The sequence below is a fragment of the Cottoperca gobio genome, chromosome 16 (genome assembly GCF_900634415.1).
Source record: "Cottoperca gobio chromosome 16, fCotGob3.1, whole genome shotgun sequence".
NCBI classification, from domain to species: domain Eukaryota; kingdom Metazoa; phylum Chordata; class Actinopteri; order Perciformes; family Bovichtidae; genus Cottoperca; species Cottoperca gobio.
This window is the reverse complement of record NC_041370.1, coordinates 858,996-874,534: the sequence shown is the minus strand read 5'-3', so window position 1 is coordinate 874,534 and position 15,539 is coordinate 858,996. Positions and strand designations below refer to the sequence as shown.

General features: G+C 40.2%; 1 protein-coding gene across 1 annotated transcript in view; it reads right to left on the bottom strand.

Annotated features, from left to right (window-relative positions):
* LOC115020959 (neural-cadherin) overlaps positions 1-15,539 on the bottom strand; it is a 142,840-nt gene that overhangs the window by 27,136 nt on the left and 100,165 nt on the right. The window contains exons 18-22 of the mRNA XM_029451061.1: positions 14,238-14,867; positions 13,050-14,046; positions 11,323-11,416; positions 8,587-8,771; positions 1,830-2,065 (exon numbers count right to left, since the gene is read on the bottom strand). Coding sequence (XP_029306921.1) covers positions 1,830-2,065; positions 8,587-8,771; positions 11,323-11,416; positions 13,050-14,046; positions 14,238-14,867 — 2,142 coding nt within the window. The remainder of the gene's footprint in view (positions 1-1,829; positions 2,066-8,586; positions 8,772-11,322; positions 11,417-13,049; positions 14,047-14,237; positions 14,868-15,539) is intronic.

The following is a 15,539-nucleotide window of genomic DNA, read 5'->3' as shown; positions in this document are numbered from 1 at the left end:
GCTTTTAATAGATCTAAAATATTCATACACATATATATGTGTATATATGTGTATATATGTGTATGTGTATATATGTGTATAAATGTGTATATGTGTATATATGTGTATATATGTGTGTATATACGTGTATATATGTGTATGTATATATATGTATATATATATGTGTATGTATGTGTATGTATGTGTATATATGTGTATAAATGTGTATAATAATGTGTATATATGTGTATATAAATGTGTATATAGTGTATGTATGTGTATGTATGTGTATGTATGTGTATATATGTGTATGCATGTGTATGTATGTGTATATATATATATGTGTATGTATGTGTCTATATATGTGTATGTATATGTGTATGTATGTGTATATATGTGTATATATGTGTATACATGTGTATATGTGTATATATGTGTATATATATGTATATATGTGTATAAATGTGTATATATGTGTATATATATGTGTATGTATGTGTATGTATGTGTATATATGTGTATATATATGTATATATATGTGTATAAATGTGTATATGTGTATATATGTGTATATATATGTGTATATACGTGTATATATGTGTATGTATCTATATGTATATATATTATGTGTATGTATGTGTATATATGTGTATAAATGTGTATAATAATGTGTATATATGTGTATATAAATGTGTATATATGTGTATGTATGGTGTATGTATGTGTATGTATGTGTATATATGTGTATGATGTGTTATGTATGTGTATATATATATATGTGTATGTATGTGTATATATGTGTATGTATATGTGTATGTATGTGTATATATGTGTATATATGTGTATGTATGTGTATATATATATATGTGTATGTATGTGTATATATGTGTATGTATATGTGTATGTATGTGTATATATGTGTATATATGTGTATGTATGTGTATATATGTGTATATATGTGTATGTATGTGTATATATGTGTATGTATATGTGTATATATGTGTATGTACGTGTATATATGTGTATGTATGTGTATATATATGTGTATAAAGATGTGTATATATATATATGTGTATATACGTGTATGTACGTGTATATATGTGTATGTATGTGTATATATATGTGTATAAAGATGTGTATATATATATATGTGTATATATGTGTATATGCCTGCTGGTGTTATCGTTTCAGTGTTTAACCTTTGCTTGCATGTGTGTCCATGTATGTGTGACGGAGCATCACAGTATGTGTTAAGTGCCGTATGAAAGTGTGACTGATGATTAGTTGATGTGTAATTATTGCATCATTAACTCTCTGTGTGCAGTCAGTTCAAACTTTATAATTTACTCTAACTCAGCTGTTTCCTAGATTTTCTTTGTCTTTCCAAGTGTTTCCGGCCGACAGTAGAGCAGTAAGTGAGATTTCTTTTGTCACATAGAACACAAACAAAGATTACAAAAGTTTGGTTTCATTAAGCTTCATTTGAGCTCAACTCTAAAAGGATTTCAACCTTTTACAGTTTTTAAAGCGTGAGAGGTGGTGCATTTAAAACATAAAAATGAACAGAATAAATAAATGTGCTGCTAGTTTTTAGGAAAGTACATTTTGTAGATCTATATGAACTCTGGATTTAAAGTCTGGACTTTTACTTGAAGTCTTTTAGTCTTATAAATTTGAGATAATTAAAGACTGTTTCCGTATATTCGAGAGGACTTTTACACATCATATCTTTGTGTTTGTATCTTTTGGGTTTTCCACTTCAAACCCTGAATAATTAAAGAAACCTTGCAGTACATGCTGACAATATTTAAAAATTTGAAGATCATTTCAGGCTGCAGCCCTCTCCTCACCTGGGCTTTGTTTGCTGCCACGTAGCCGTGCAGCTTCTCTGCCTTGTAGTACGGCGAGCCATGAGCGGCAAACCACACGTTGATGGCTTTCTCTCCACGCCGGCCAGCGTCACCCGCAGAGAAGATCTGGACGTTTACTGGCAGAGTGTGCAGGAGTTCAGCCAACATCTGACCCAGACGGGAGAACCTGCTGTCCTCTGCTGCACTGCTGCTGAAGAACTGCTCCAGCGTCACGTCTGGGAGAAGAGATTTATTTATTTAGAAACTTTATAAACCTTCAGAGGAAATCAGCAGGTGACAAGATACTGCAGGATACTACAGGATACTACAAGATACTACAGGATACTACAAGATACTACAGGATACCACAAGATACTACAGGATACTACAAGATACTACAGGATACTACAAGATACTACAGGATACTACAGGATACGATACTACAGGATACTACAGGATACTACAAGATACTACAGGATACTACAAGATACTACAGGATACTACAAGGATACTACAGGATACTACAAGATACTACAGGATACTACAGGATAACAGATACTACAGGATACTACAAGATACTACAGGATACTACAAGATACTACAGGATACTACAAGATACTACAGGATACTACAATATAATACAAGATACTACAGGATACTACAGGATACTACAAGATACTACAGGATACTACAAGATACTCCAAGATACTACAAGATACTACAGGATTACTACAAGATACTACAGGATACTACAAGATACTACAGGATACTACAGGATACTACAAGATACTACAGGATACTACAAGATACTACAGGATACTACAAGATACTACAGGATACTACAAGATACTACAGGATACTACAATATAATACAAGATTACTACAGGATACTACAATATAATACAAGATACTACAGGATACTACATATAATACAAGATACTACAGGATACTCCAATATAGATACTACAGTACTACAGATCTACTACAAGATACTACAGGATACTACAAGATACTACAGGATACTACAATATAATACAAGATACTACAGGATACTACAAAATACTACAGGATACTACAAGATACTACAGGATACTACAAGATACTACAGGATACTACAATATAATACAAGATACTACAGGATACTACAAAATATTACAGGATACTACAAGATACTACAGGATACTACAAGATACTACAGGATACTACAATATACTACAAGATACTACAGGATACTACAAGATACTACAAGATACTACAAGATACTACAGGATACTACAGGATACTACAAGATACTACAAGATACTACAAGATACTGCAGGATACTACAATATAATACAAGATACTACAGGATACTACAAGATACTACAGGATACTACAGGATACTACAAGATACTACAGGATACTACAAGATACTACAGCATACTACAAGAGACTACAGGATACTACAATATAATACAAGATACTACAGGATACTACAAGATACTACAAGATACTGCAGGATACTACAGGATACTACAATATAATACAAGATACTACAGGATACTACAAGATACTACAGGATACTACAAGATACTACAGCAAACTACAAGATACTACAGGATACTACAATATACGACAAGATACTACAGGATACTACAAGATACTACAGATACTGCAGGATACTACAAGATACTACAAGATATTGCAGGAAACTACAAGATACTACAGGATACTACAGGATACTACAGGACACTACAAGATACTACAGGACACTACAGGATACTACAGGATACTACAAGATACTACAAGATACTGCATGATACTACTAGAAACTACAGTATACTACAGGATACTACAGCACACTACAAGATATTACAGGTTACTACAAGATACTACAAGATACTGCAGGATACTACAGGATACTACAGGATACTACAGGACACTACAGGATACTACAGGAAACTACAAGATACTACAGGACACGACGGGATACTACAGGATACTAAAACACAACAGGATACTACAGGACACTACAAGATACTACGGGACACTACGGGATACTACGGGATACTACAGGATACTACATGATATTATAGGACACTACAGGACACTAGAGGATACTAGATGATACTACAGGATACTACAGGACACTATAGGACACTACAGGATACTGCAGGATACTACAAGACACTACAGGATACTACAGGATACTACAGGATACTATAGGACACTACAGGATACTGCAGGATACTACAAGACACTACAGGATACTACAGGATACTACAAGATACTACAGGATACTACAGGATACTACATGATACTACAGGATACTGCCGGATACTACAGGATACTATAGGACACTACAGGATACTGCAGGATACTACAAGACACTACAGGATACTACAGGATACTACAAGATACTACAGGATACTACAAGATAATACAAGATACTACAGGATACTACAGGATACTACAAGATACTACAGGATACTACAAGATACTACAGGATACTACAGGATACTACAAGATACTACAGGATACTACAAGATACTACAGGATACTACAAGATACTACAGGATACTACAATATAATACAAGATACTACAGGATACTACAAATACTACAGGATACTACAAGATACTACAGGATACTACAAGATACTACAGGATACTACAATATACTACAAGATACTACAGGATACTACAAGATACTACAAGATACTACAAGATACTACAGGATACTACAATATAATACAAGATACTACAGGATACTACAAGATACTACAGGATACTACAAGATACTACAGGATACTACAGGATACTACAGGATACTACAAGATACTACAGGATACTACAAGATACTACAAGATAATGCAGGATACTACAGGATACTACAATATAATACAAGATACTACAGGATACTACAAGATACTACAGGATACTACAAGATACTACAGGATACTACAAGATACTACAGGATACTACAATATAATACAAGATACTACAGGATACTACAAGATACTACAGGATACTACAAGATACTACAGGATACTACAAGATACTACAGGATACTACAATATAATACAAGATACTACAGGATACTACAATATAATACAAGATACTACAGGATACTACAATATAATACAAGATACTACAGGATACTACAGGATACTACAAGATACTACAGGATACTACAAGATACTACAGGATACTACAAGATACTACAGGATACTACAAGATACTACAGGATACTACAATATAATACAAGATACTACAGGATACTACAAAATACTACAGGATACTACAAGATACTACAGGATACTACAAGATACTACAGGATACTACAATATACTACAAGATACTACAGGATACTACAAGATACTACAAGATACTACAAGATACTACAGGATACTACAATATAATACAAGATACTACAGGATACTACAAGATACTACAGCATACTACAAGAGACTACAGGATACTACAATATAATACAAGATACTACAGGATACTACAAGATACTACAAGATACTGCAGGATACTACAGGATACTACAATATAATACAAGATACTACAGGATACTACAAGATACTACAGGATACTACAAGATACTACAGCAAACTACAAGATACTACAGGATACTACAATATACGACAAGATACTACAGGATACTACAAGATACTACAAGATACTGCAGGATACTACAAGATACTACAAGATATTGCAGGAAACTACAAGATACTACAGGATACTACAGGATACTACAGGACACTACAAGATACTACAGGATACTACAGGATACTACAAGATACTACAAGATACTGCATGATACTACTAGAAACTACAGTATACTACAGGATACTACAGCACACTACAAGATATTACAGGTTACTACAAGATACTACAAGATACTGCAGGATACTACAGGATACTACAGGATACTACAGGACACTACAGGATACTACAGGATACTACAGGAAACTACAAGATACTACAGGACACGACGGGATACTACAGGATACTAAAACACAACAGGATACTACAGGACACTACAAGATACTACGGGACACTACGGGATACTACGGGATACTACAGGATACTACATGATATTATAGGACACTACAGGACACTAGAGGATACTAGATGATACTACAGGATACTACAGGACACTATAGGACACTACAGGATACTGCAGGATACTACAAGACACTACAGGATACTACAGGATACTACAGGATACTATAGGACACTACAGGATACTGCAGGATACTACAAGACACTACAGGATACTACAGGATACTACAAGATACTACAGGATACTACAGGATACTACATGATACTACAGGATACTGCCGGATACTACAGGATACTATAGGACACTACAGGATACTGCAGGATACTACAAGACACTACAGGATACTACAGGATACTACAAGATACTACAGGATACTACAGGATACTACAGGATACTGCAGGATACTACAGGATACTACACGACACTAAAGGATACTACAAGATACTACAGGATACTACAGGATACTACAGGATACTACAGGATACTACAAGTTACTAAAGGATACTACAACATACTACAGGATACTACAGGATACTACAAGATACTACAAGATACTACAGGATACTACAGGATACTACAGGACACTACAGGACACTACAGGATACTACAGGACACTACATGATACTACAGGATACTGCCGGATACTACAGGATACTACACGACACTAAAGGATACTACAAGGTACTACAGGATACTACAGGATACTACAGGATACTACAAGATACTACAAGATACTACAGGATACTACAGGATACTACAGGACACTACAGGATACTACAAGATACTAAAGGATACTATAGGATAATACAAGATACTACAAGATACTATAGGATACTACAGGATACTACAATATACTACAAGATACTACAGGATACTACAAGATACTACAGGATACTACAATATAATACAAGATACTACAGGATACTACAAGATACTACAGCATACTACAAGATACTACAGGATACTACAATATACTACAAGATACTACAGGATACTACAAGATACTACAAGATACTGCAGGATACTACAGGATACTACAATATAATACAAGATACTACAGGATACTACAAGATACTACAGGATACTACAGGATACTACAAGATACTACAGCATACTACAAGATACTACAGGATACTACAATATAATACAAGATACTACAGGATACTACAAGATACTACAGGATACTACAAGATACTACAGCAAACTACAAGATACTACAGGATACTACAATATACGACAAGATACTACAGGATACTACAAGATACTACAAGATACTGCAGGATACTACAAGATACTACAAGATATTGCAGGAAACTACAAGATACTACAGGATACTACAGGATACTACAGGACACTACAAGATACTACAGGACACTACAGGATACTACAGGATACTACAAGATACTACAGGACACTACAGGATACTACAGGATACTACACGACACTAAAGGATACTACAAGGTACTACAGGATACTACAGGATACTACAGGATACTACAAGATACTACAAGATACTACAGGATACTACAGGATACTACAGGACACTACAGGATACTACAAGATACTAAAGGATACTATAGGATAATACAAGATACTACAAGATACTATAGGATACTACAGGATACTACAATATACTACAAGATACTACAGGATACTACAAGATACTACAGGATACTACAATATAATACAAGATACTACAGGATACTACAAGATACTACAGCATACTACAAGATACTACAGGATACTACAATATACTACAAGATACTACAGGATACTACAAGATACTACAAGATACTGCAGGATACTACAGGATACTACAATATAATACAAGATACTACAGGATACTACAAGATACTACAGGATACTACAGGATACTACAAGATACTACAGCATACTACAAGATACTACAGGATACTACAATATAATACAAGATACTACAGGATACTACAAGATACTACAGGATACTACAAGATACTACAGCAAACTACAAGATACTACAGGATACTACAATATACGACAAGATACTACAGGATACTACAAGATACTACAAGATACTGCAGGATACTACAAGATACTACAAGATATTGCAGGAAACTACAAGATACTACAGGATACTACAGGATACTACAGGACACTACAAGATACTACAGGACACTACAGGATACTACAGGACACTACAAGATACTACAGGACACTACAGGATACTACAGGATACTACAAGATACTACAAGATACTACAAGATACTGCATGATACTACAAGATACTACTAGAAACTGCAGGATACTACAGGATACTACAGGACACTACAAGATACTACAGGACACTACAGGATACTATAGGATACTACAAGATACTACAAGATACTACAAGATACTACTAGAAACTGCAGGATACTACAGGATACTACAAGATACAACAGGATACTGCAGGATAAAGAGGACAGACAGACACAAAGAAAACACTTAAACGCAGAAGAGAAGACAAGACAAGAGGAGATGGGAGAAGAAGAACAGGGAGTTATTTCCCATCATGCATCTCTGTCTGTTGGTGCTGAACCCTGAGGGAGCTGACAAGCCCTGAAACCCGGGACCCAGCGGCACTCTGGGATACGCTTCCCCGTCAGTTACAGTCACTGTGGCAACCAGTGCCTGCACGTGTGCGTCTTGTGTCGAGACGTCACGGAGCAAAGGATTATGGGACTCACTGTTCAGGCGGATGGAGGCGGCGTTCATCAGTGCGTCCTGCTGCAGGTCCCTGACGTCCACCTGAGCCGTGGAGGTGACATCGGGCCAAGTGCGGTCTGACACGCGGACCTGCAGGCGGTACGAGCCGGGGGGAGACCCCTCCCTGATACTGAGCTGACCCGAGCTCTGGTTCAGACTGAACAACCTGAGGGGGGGAGAGAGAGAGGGGGGGAGAGAGAGAGAGGGGGAGAGAGAGGGAGGGAGAGGGGGGGAGAGAGAGAGAGAGAGAGAGAGGAAGGGAGAGAGAGGGAGAGAGAGAGAGAGCGAGACAGAGAGAGAGAGAGGGAGCGAGAGAGAGGGGGGGAGAGAGAGAGAGAGAGGGGGAGAGAGAGAGAGAGAGAGAGGGAGAGGGGGAGAGGGGGGTGGGGGGGAGGGAGACTTGTTTATTGTCTTCCACATCTTGCATTATAATTCTGATTACATTCATAAAATACTATTTTGTATTTGCACAGATTATATCTGGTTTGTCAAATATCAAATTCTGATTAGTGAAGATATAAATATCTGCAGCAGGTCTGTGGAATGGAATTAATTCATATATTCTTCCTCAGATCAAACTGTGAGCAGATGGAGATCGTTGGATACGTAAGGAGGAGGTCTTGATCTAGAAAACTCTGGCGCTCTCTTCTCCGCCGCACTGACGTGAATCCCAGGCAGGCGCTGTGGCCCGCGTCCAAACCCCGTCCTGAACATGTGCCATCAGGCTCATGTAACTGTTTAAACTCTTCACACCGCGCCGACCTTCAGAGCTCATGAACCAGACGGATTAATTAACCGCGGCTGAATCGAGGCCAGAAAATGCATCCGGGCATCGAACCTTTAAAAGATTCCAAAACCCAACACCTCGCCGACCGGAAAACAAATGAGAAGATATAATGTGCAGATCAATCCCAAACAAATGATGTCTTTATATGCAACATGCTGTTTGTTGCTTTGATCTTCGTGTGCGCTGACATGTTGTAAGGCTGCTTCACCTCACTGAACATTGTGCTCTTACCTTTGTATCACTTCTATATGTAAATAACATGCAACCTAAAACCTGATGCGTACTGCGAGCGATGAGGAGCGGCGCTGGTGATTCTCCAACGCGCTCCTTTGTTCCAGGCCGTCTCTTGACGTCTCTTGTCGTCTCTTGTCGTCCCTCCTTATAGGTATCTCGTTAGAAGAGAAGGTGGCAGGGAGCGCAATCAGGCTCTGCTTTCAACGCGTCCACATGAAGCCTCGCCTCATCAAACAAAACGAGCGCGCCCTCGCAGTGCTTCACTGGGAATTTTCAATACCGCTGGTTATGAAGTATTAATAGCTCTGTTCCTGACAAGTCTCTCTCTCTCCCCCGTCCTCTGCCCTTTCATTCTCTTTCACTCTTTCTTTGTTTCTCCCTTCAAACTGCCTGTTTCTCTGTCCCAACTCTTCCTTTCCTCTCTTTGTCGCACCGCACCTTTGTACTGTCTCTTCCTCTCTCTTTTAAATCTGTCAGCTCCTGTGCAGCTCTTTTATTTCCTTTCTTTGTCTTTATGCATCTCTTGCTGCATGTCACATGAGAGGGGACACTTTAAGAGGGAATCTTTTTCTGCTTCACATCTGCCATCCTCTTGATGCTTTTATCTAAAACTACTAGTATGTTGAAGTGTGTACATTTATAGTAAATCCACATGGCAGCATGTACCCCCCCCTTTGTCACTTAATTACCTGCTGATTTCATTTCAGTGTACCCAATGACTCAAAGCATCGGTTCACCAAACTACAAAAAACTGAATTTATCACAAGATCCCAGATAGTTTTGATATATATGTCCTTGGGATTTCTGTCTCCAATACAATGAAGTTGGATGAAATGTAGTTTGTGGTGCTCACGGCATTGAAGAATGTCAGGGACGGATAAAACGCAACAAAGCTAGAAAATATGCTTATTTTGTAGGTGCGCTGAACTCTTTGTATTCATGGTACCATGTTGCATTCATTGAAGGCCCACTGCAAATCACCTTTTCAAAAATAAAGAATTTCTACTTGTGCTACTTAAAGAATAACCAGCTCAATCTTTACCTGGATTTGTCTTCCTCTCTCCAGCACTACTGCTTCTCTTTCGACCTCTTTACCTCTATAACCCTTTTCACACGTGCACTGCAGACCTGAACTTATCTAGATATTGATATTTGTGAGAACCCAAATGTTCAAATCATTCAGACCAAAAATCAGACGGACTTCACTGCCAGCTCCCGAGTACGAAGTCTGCGTATCGTCCGATTGAGCCCATGTGTGAATAGAGACGCTCAATGTAAGCTGAATCCGAGCGGGCGAGTGCTCTGGTTGATGACGTTTCTACAGCGACTGATGTGAAACAAACAACCGAGGGTGAAGAAGAAGAAGAGTCATTTACACGAAGGAACTGGAGAGACGACGAGAGAGACTGCATGCTCTACCCAGACGCCACCGCTCGCCTGAACCTAACGGAGTATTTCCAGTAAGTGAGAACGTCTCCTGTTGTGTGCTACATGTGTTCAAGGGAAACTCTACTTCTACCTCTCTACCTCAATACCTTATCTTTCGACTTCTTTTCTTTCCTTATCACCTTGTGGCCTTCAAAGCTTTTACTTCAACACTTACATGCACAGCTACTACTTTCCATCTCCTCTTACACCTCCATCACTCTCGTTTTGCATGTCACCTCAGAGTTTTCACCATATGAGATCAAAGTACCTTGATGGTTTTCCTTCAAACCGATACACCTTCTCACTCCAGTCATCAAGGTCGGGGGATTGAACTCGTCCTAGCAGCGTCGTCGGGAGAATACCTGTCAGGAGGAGGGAAGTAAAAGACACAAAAAAAGTCAAAAATGGCACTGTCTTTGAAAGGAATTAGTTTTGAGTGCAAAGGATCCCTGTGGTACAACCCAAATATGAAGAGTGAAGGAGAGAAAGTGGAGATAAGGTGGCGGGCAACGCCTCATTGGCACGTATGGTCATGCTTTGACAGCAGAGCAGGAAAATGTGCACGCATTAGAAATGCTCGCAGTGTTTTCCCCCCTCTTCCAAAAAAAGCTGAACGCAGCGCTGTAATCTCTTTAGCTGTGAAATCAGCTGCCTTTTAAAAATGGCTCCTGTTTATGTGCCCGTCAAACCTGGGACTTAAGCTGGAGTTAATTGTTTGCTTCATGGCATGTTGTTGAGCTACGTGATGGATTCATATTAGCGGGTTAATGTACTTTCATGTGGAAAGGCCCCGGAGAGGGAATCCACTAAAAATACATTATAGAAAACCTTCGTTTTTCCAGCAAATTACAGGAGGCTGACAGATGGTATGAAACGCTAAATAAGTGATGTGGGCTGGAGCGGGAGGCTGCGAGCAGTCGGCTGTGACAAGTACAGTTCTTAAGAACATGAGCACAGAGCACTCAGGAGGTGGTGGGAGGAACACCAGGGGACCTGAAGGTTAGAGAAGCCCGTCTGTAACCAGAAAGACACAAGTTTGAATCCGGCAGACCAGCTGGTGAAACTCTGAAGTGGGATGATCAATGACAACTGGTCCGTCTACAATTACAGTCAGGGCAATTACGATCTGTTCCTAAAAAGTAAAGCCAATGTGGACGTTTCATGAACCTGCATTCTCTCTCATGTCCAGCAGGGGGAGACTCCCTTTAGTTGCAAAAATAAGTCAGATTGTATAGAAGTCTATGAGAAAATGTCTTGTTCAGTATTCGGTTGTACTTTGCTCATCCCTCTTGTGGTTCCAAAAAACAAGATGGTGGCGGTCAAAATGGTAAGTCGAGGCTTCAGAACAGTAGTCCACAAACCAATGGGTAACGTCACGGTGACGACGTCCACTTCTTATATACATTCTATGTCTCAGGGTGCCGTTGAGCAAAGCAACTTCTACAGTGGAGTAGAAAGTAGAATATTGTATTTTGAGGCTCTCAGTTGTGAAATGAAACAGCAAATGCACTCAGCAAAGCCTGTTCCTGGATACATGAAGGTTCACAAGAAAAAACTAATTCAAAAGACTTCAACTGTGTAGCTGTGAACAGCAGAGAGGGAATAAAGGAATGTTTCAGGCTCCATCAAGGTGCAACTACTTTACTGTATTACTGCTCATACAAACACAATGTTTCCTGCAGTAAAAGCTTTTCACTGGCAAAACAACAGGATGCTTTTATTGTGAAGAAGTCACAAATTAGTGGAGTTTTATTAGCGCCGCTTTTCTTCAATGAAACCAGGTTTAATTAACCAGATATGGACATGTTCTGCACATTCTCAGTTTTAAATATCACAGGGAGGAAAAGCACAAACAGAAACAGCCAAAGTGATCTGAGGTGGGTTTATTCTCATCACTTGCAAACCAGCCATCATTCTCTGTAAAGAAAAATTGCTTTATGTGGAATTTCCCTACAAATATACTGTATGTTACTACCAAAAATCCGACAAACATACCTTCACAACTGTAGACGACGAAGTCGGTGTGTCCTGGTGAGTGAGGGTGGTCATTCCTGTCTCCAATGACGACCGTCAGCGTGCTGGTGGAGCTCATTGGAGGAGAGCCGCTGTCAATCATGAGAATCGGGAGGCGGTACTCCTTCTGGCGCTCGCGGTCGAAGGTCCGGAGGGTGTTAATGGCCGCGCTGCCGTTTCGAAAGTCAGTCAAGTTGAAGTTGGTGGCGTCTGAGGTGAGCATGAGAAGCCGTATGGAGAATGGTCCGCCGTTGGTAGAGGTGTCCCGGTCGGTGGTGTGGAGGAGGAAGGAGGTCTCGTTCATGCGAACTGCCTGGGGTGCCACCGTGTTCTCCCAAACGACAGGCTTATAGGAGACCTCGAACTCCGGCCCATTGTCGTTAATGTCAAGTATGGTTACCACGACGATAGCAGTGCCAGTCAGGGGTGGATTCCCAGCGTCTGTGGCGAGGACCATGATCCTGTGCTGCGAGATTTTCTCCCTATCCAGAAAATCTGCCACTACCACCCAACCGGACTGGTCCACCAGAAACTGATTGTAAGGGTCCGAATCTTTTGAAATACTGTAAGAAATACGTCCGTTTTGGCCCGAGTCCAGATCAGAAGCTGTAACCTGAGCAACAATTGTCCCCACAGCTACGTCTTCAGACATGGCTGCTGACTCATAGAATTGGGGCAAAAATACGGGGGCGTGGTCATTGGAGTCTTCCACCTGAACGAGGCAGTAGGCAAGGCTGAAGAAATCAGCGTCTTCGGCTTTTAGCGTCAGATTGAAAGTCCTCTCGCGGGGCTTCTCAAAGTCGACCATCTTCTTGAGTTTTATGACACCGCGCCTGTTCACTTTGTCCGTCTCCACAAAGAACTTCCTGTCCTCATCACCGCCCACGATGCTGAAGGTTACCACGGCGTTCTCGCCCTCGTCTCCGTCTGTGGCAGAAACTACAAGGACCTCGCTGTTCACCTCCAGGTCCTCTGTCACCTGTACATCAGAGGACACAAAAGAAGTACATCATGCATCATTAATACTATTATTATTATTATTACCTCCGCCATCGTTTGGCTCTCTGTCAGCAGGCTTATGGAAAAAGTATTGGCCCGATGTACACTTTGAATTGCCTTGTTGTTAGAAGTTCTATGGAAATAAACTTGCCCAGACCGTGGCGGACTCACCTGAGTGGTGTACACCCTCTGAGTGAAGACGGGTGGGTGATCGTTGACGTCTGAAATCATGATGGTGGCTGTCCCTGTTCCCGCTAAACCCCCTCCATCCCTGGCCTCCACCACCACCAGATATCGGTCCTCTGCCTCCCGGTCCAAGGAACGAAGGACCGTGTAGATGGTCCCCGTGCTGGCGTTGATGGAGAACAGGTTGAGGTTAATCTCGTTGCGGACGTTCTTGATGATGCTGTAGGTCAGCATGGCGTTCTTGCCCTCGTTGGGGTCATCAAGGTCCATGGCGCGCATCTCCATGACGGAGGTGTCAGCAGGTGAATTTTCAGGCACTTGGCCGACAAAACATCCGTCGACTTCCAGTGCAGGGCACGGGAAGAAGGGTGCGTTGTCGTTGACGTCTCTGACCTCTAACAGCACATCGGCAAATCCTGTGAGTCCAGCTCCTCCCTCATCTGTGGCAAGGACGAGGAATCTCCAGGCCGGGCGCTCCTCGCGGTCCAGGCGCCGTTGTGAATAGATTCTTCCAGTGCGTTCGTCAATGGTGAACTCGCCACCGGCGCCCTGGCCATGGAGCGAATAACGGAGGGCGGTCTGGTCGGCTTCCTGGTCTGGATCTGTGGCCGACACCTGCAAAGGTTAGACAAGAAAAAATCCAAAATGAGACAAACATCAGTCTTGCGGGACGTTTTCTCACCAGCATTTATCAAAGTATTTATAATTAGTTTTCTCCACAGAGCTGAAACAAACCTCCAGAAGATAAAGGACATATACATACTTATATGATAAGATACTGTAAATAATATAAGAGATTAGAAGTCAAGACAAATGGCTACTTCTAGAACAAGGTACACTTTTGTACATTTCCAGGAACCAGGTGGCCGTTCAGAAAAGGCCTGAACACGTTTGCCTTCAGATGTGATTGAGTGAAGTAGTTTATTAGAAGTATACTGAGACCTCAACGCACATCAGAATTGGTTACCTTCAAAACTAAATGTGAAATGTTCTTAATTTCCCAAAATCTTAAGGGCTGGATCGAGGCAAATTCCCGTCAGGTCCTTGTTTTTAATCAGTTTTTATTTCCTATGCTGTATTTCCACTGTGCTTCTGTGTGAAAGCTTCCTGATTATTCTCCTTTTAAAAACTGTAAATGGCTAAAAACTACTTAGAATTATAGAACAAATCTTTAACTGGTGTTCTTGTTACAGAACAATGAACACCATTTTAGAACGTGCTACAGACTGCGTCAGTCTGATTATATTGAAAGACTTTATAACTCTTTAAACAACCAATATGTAAAAA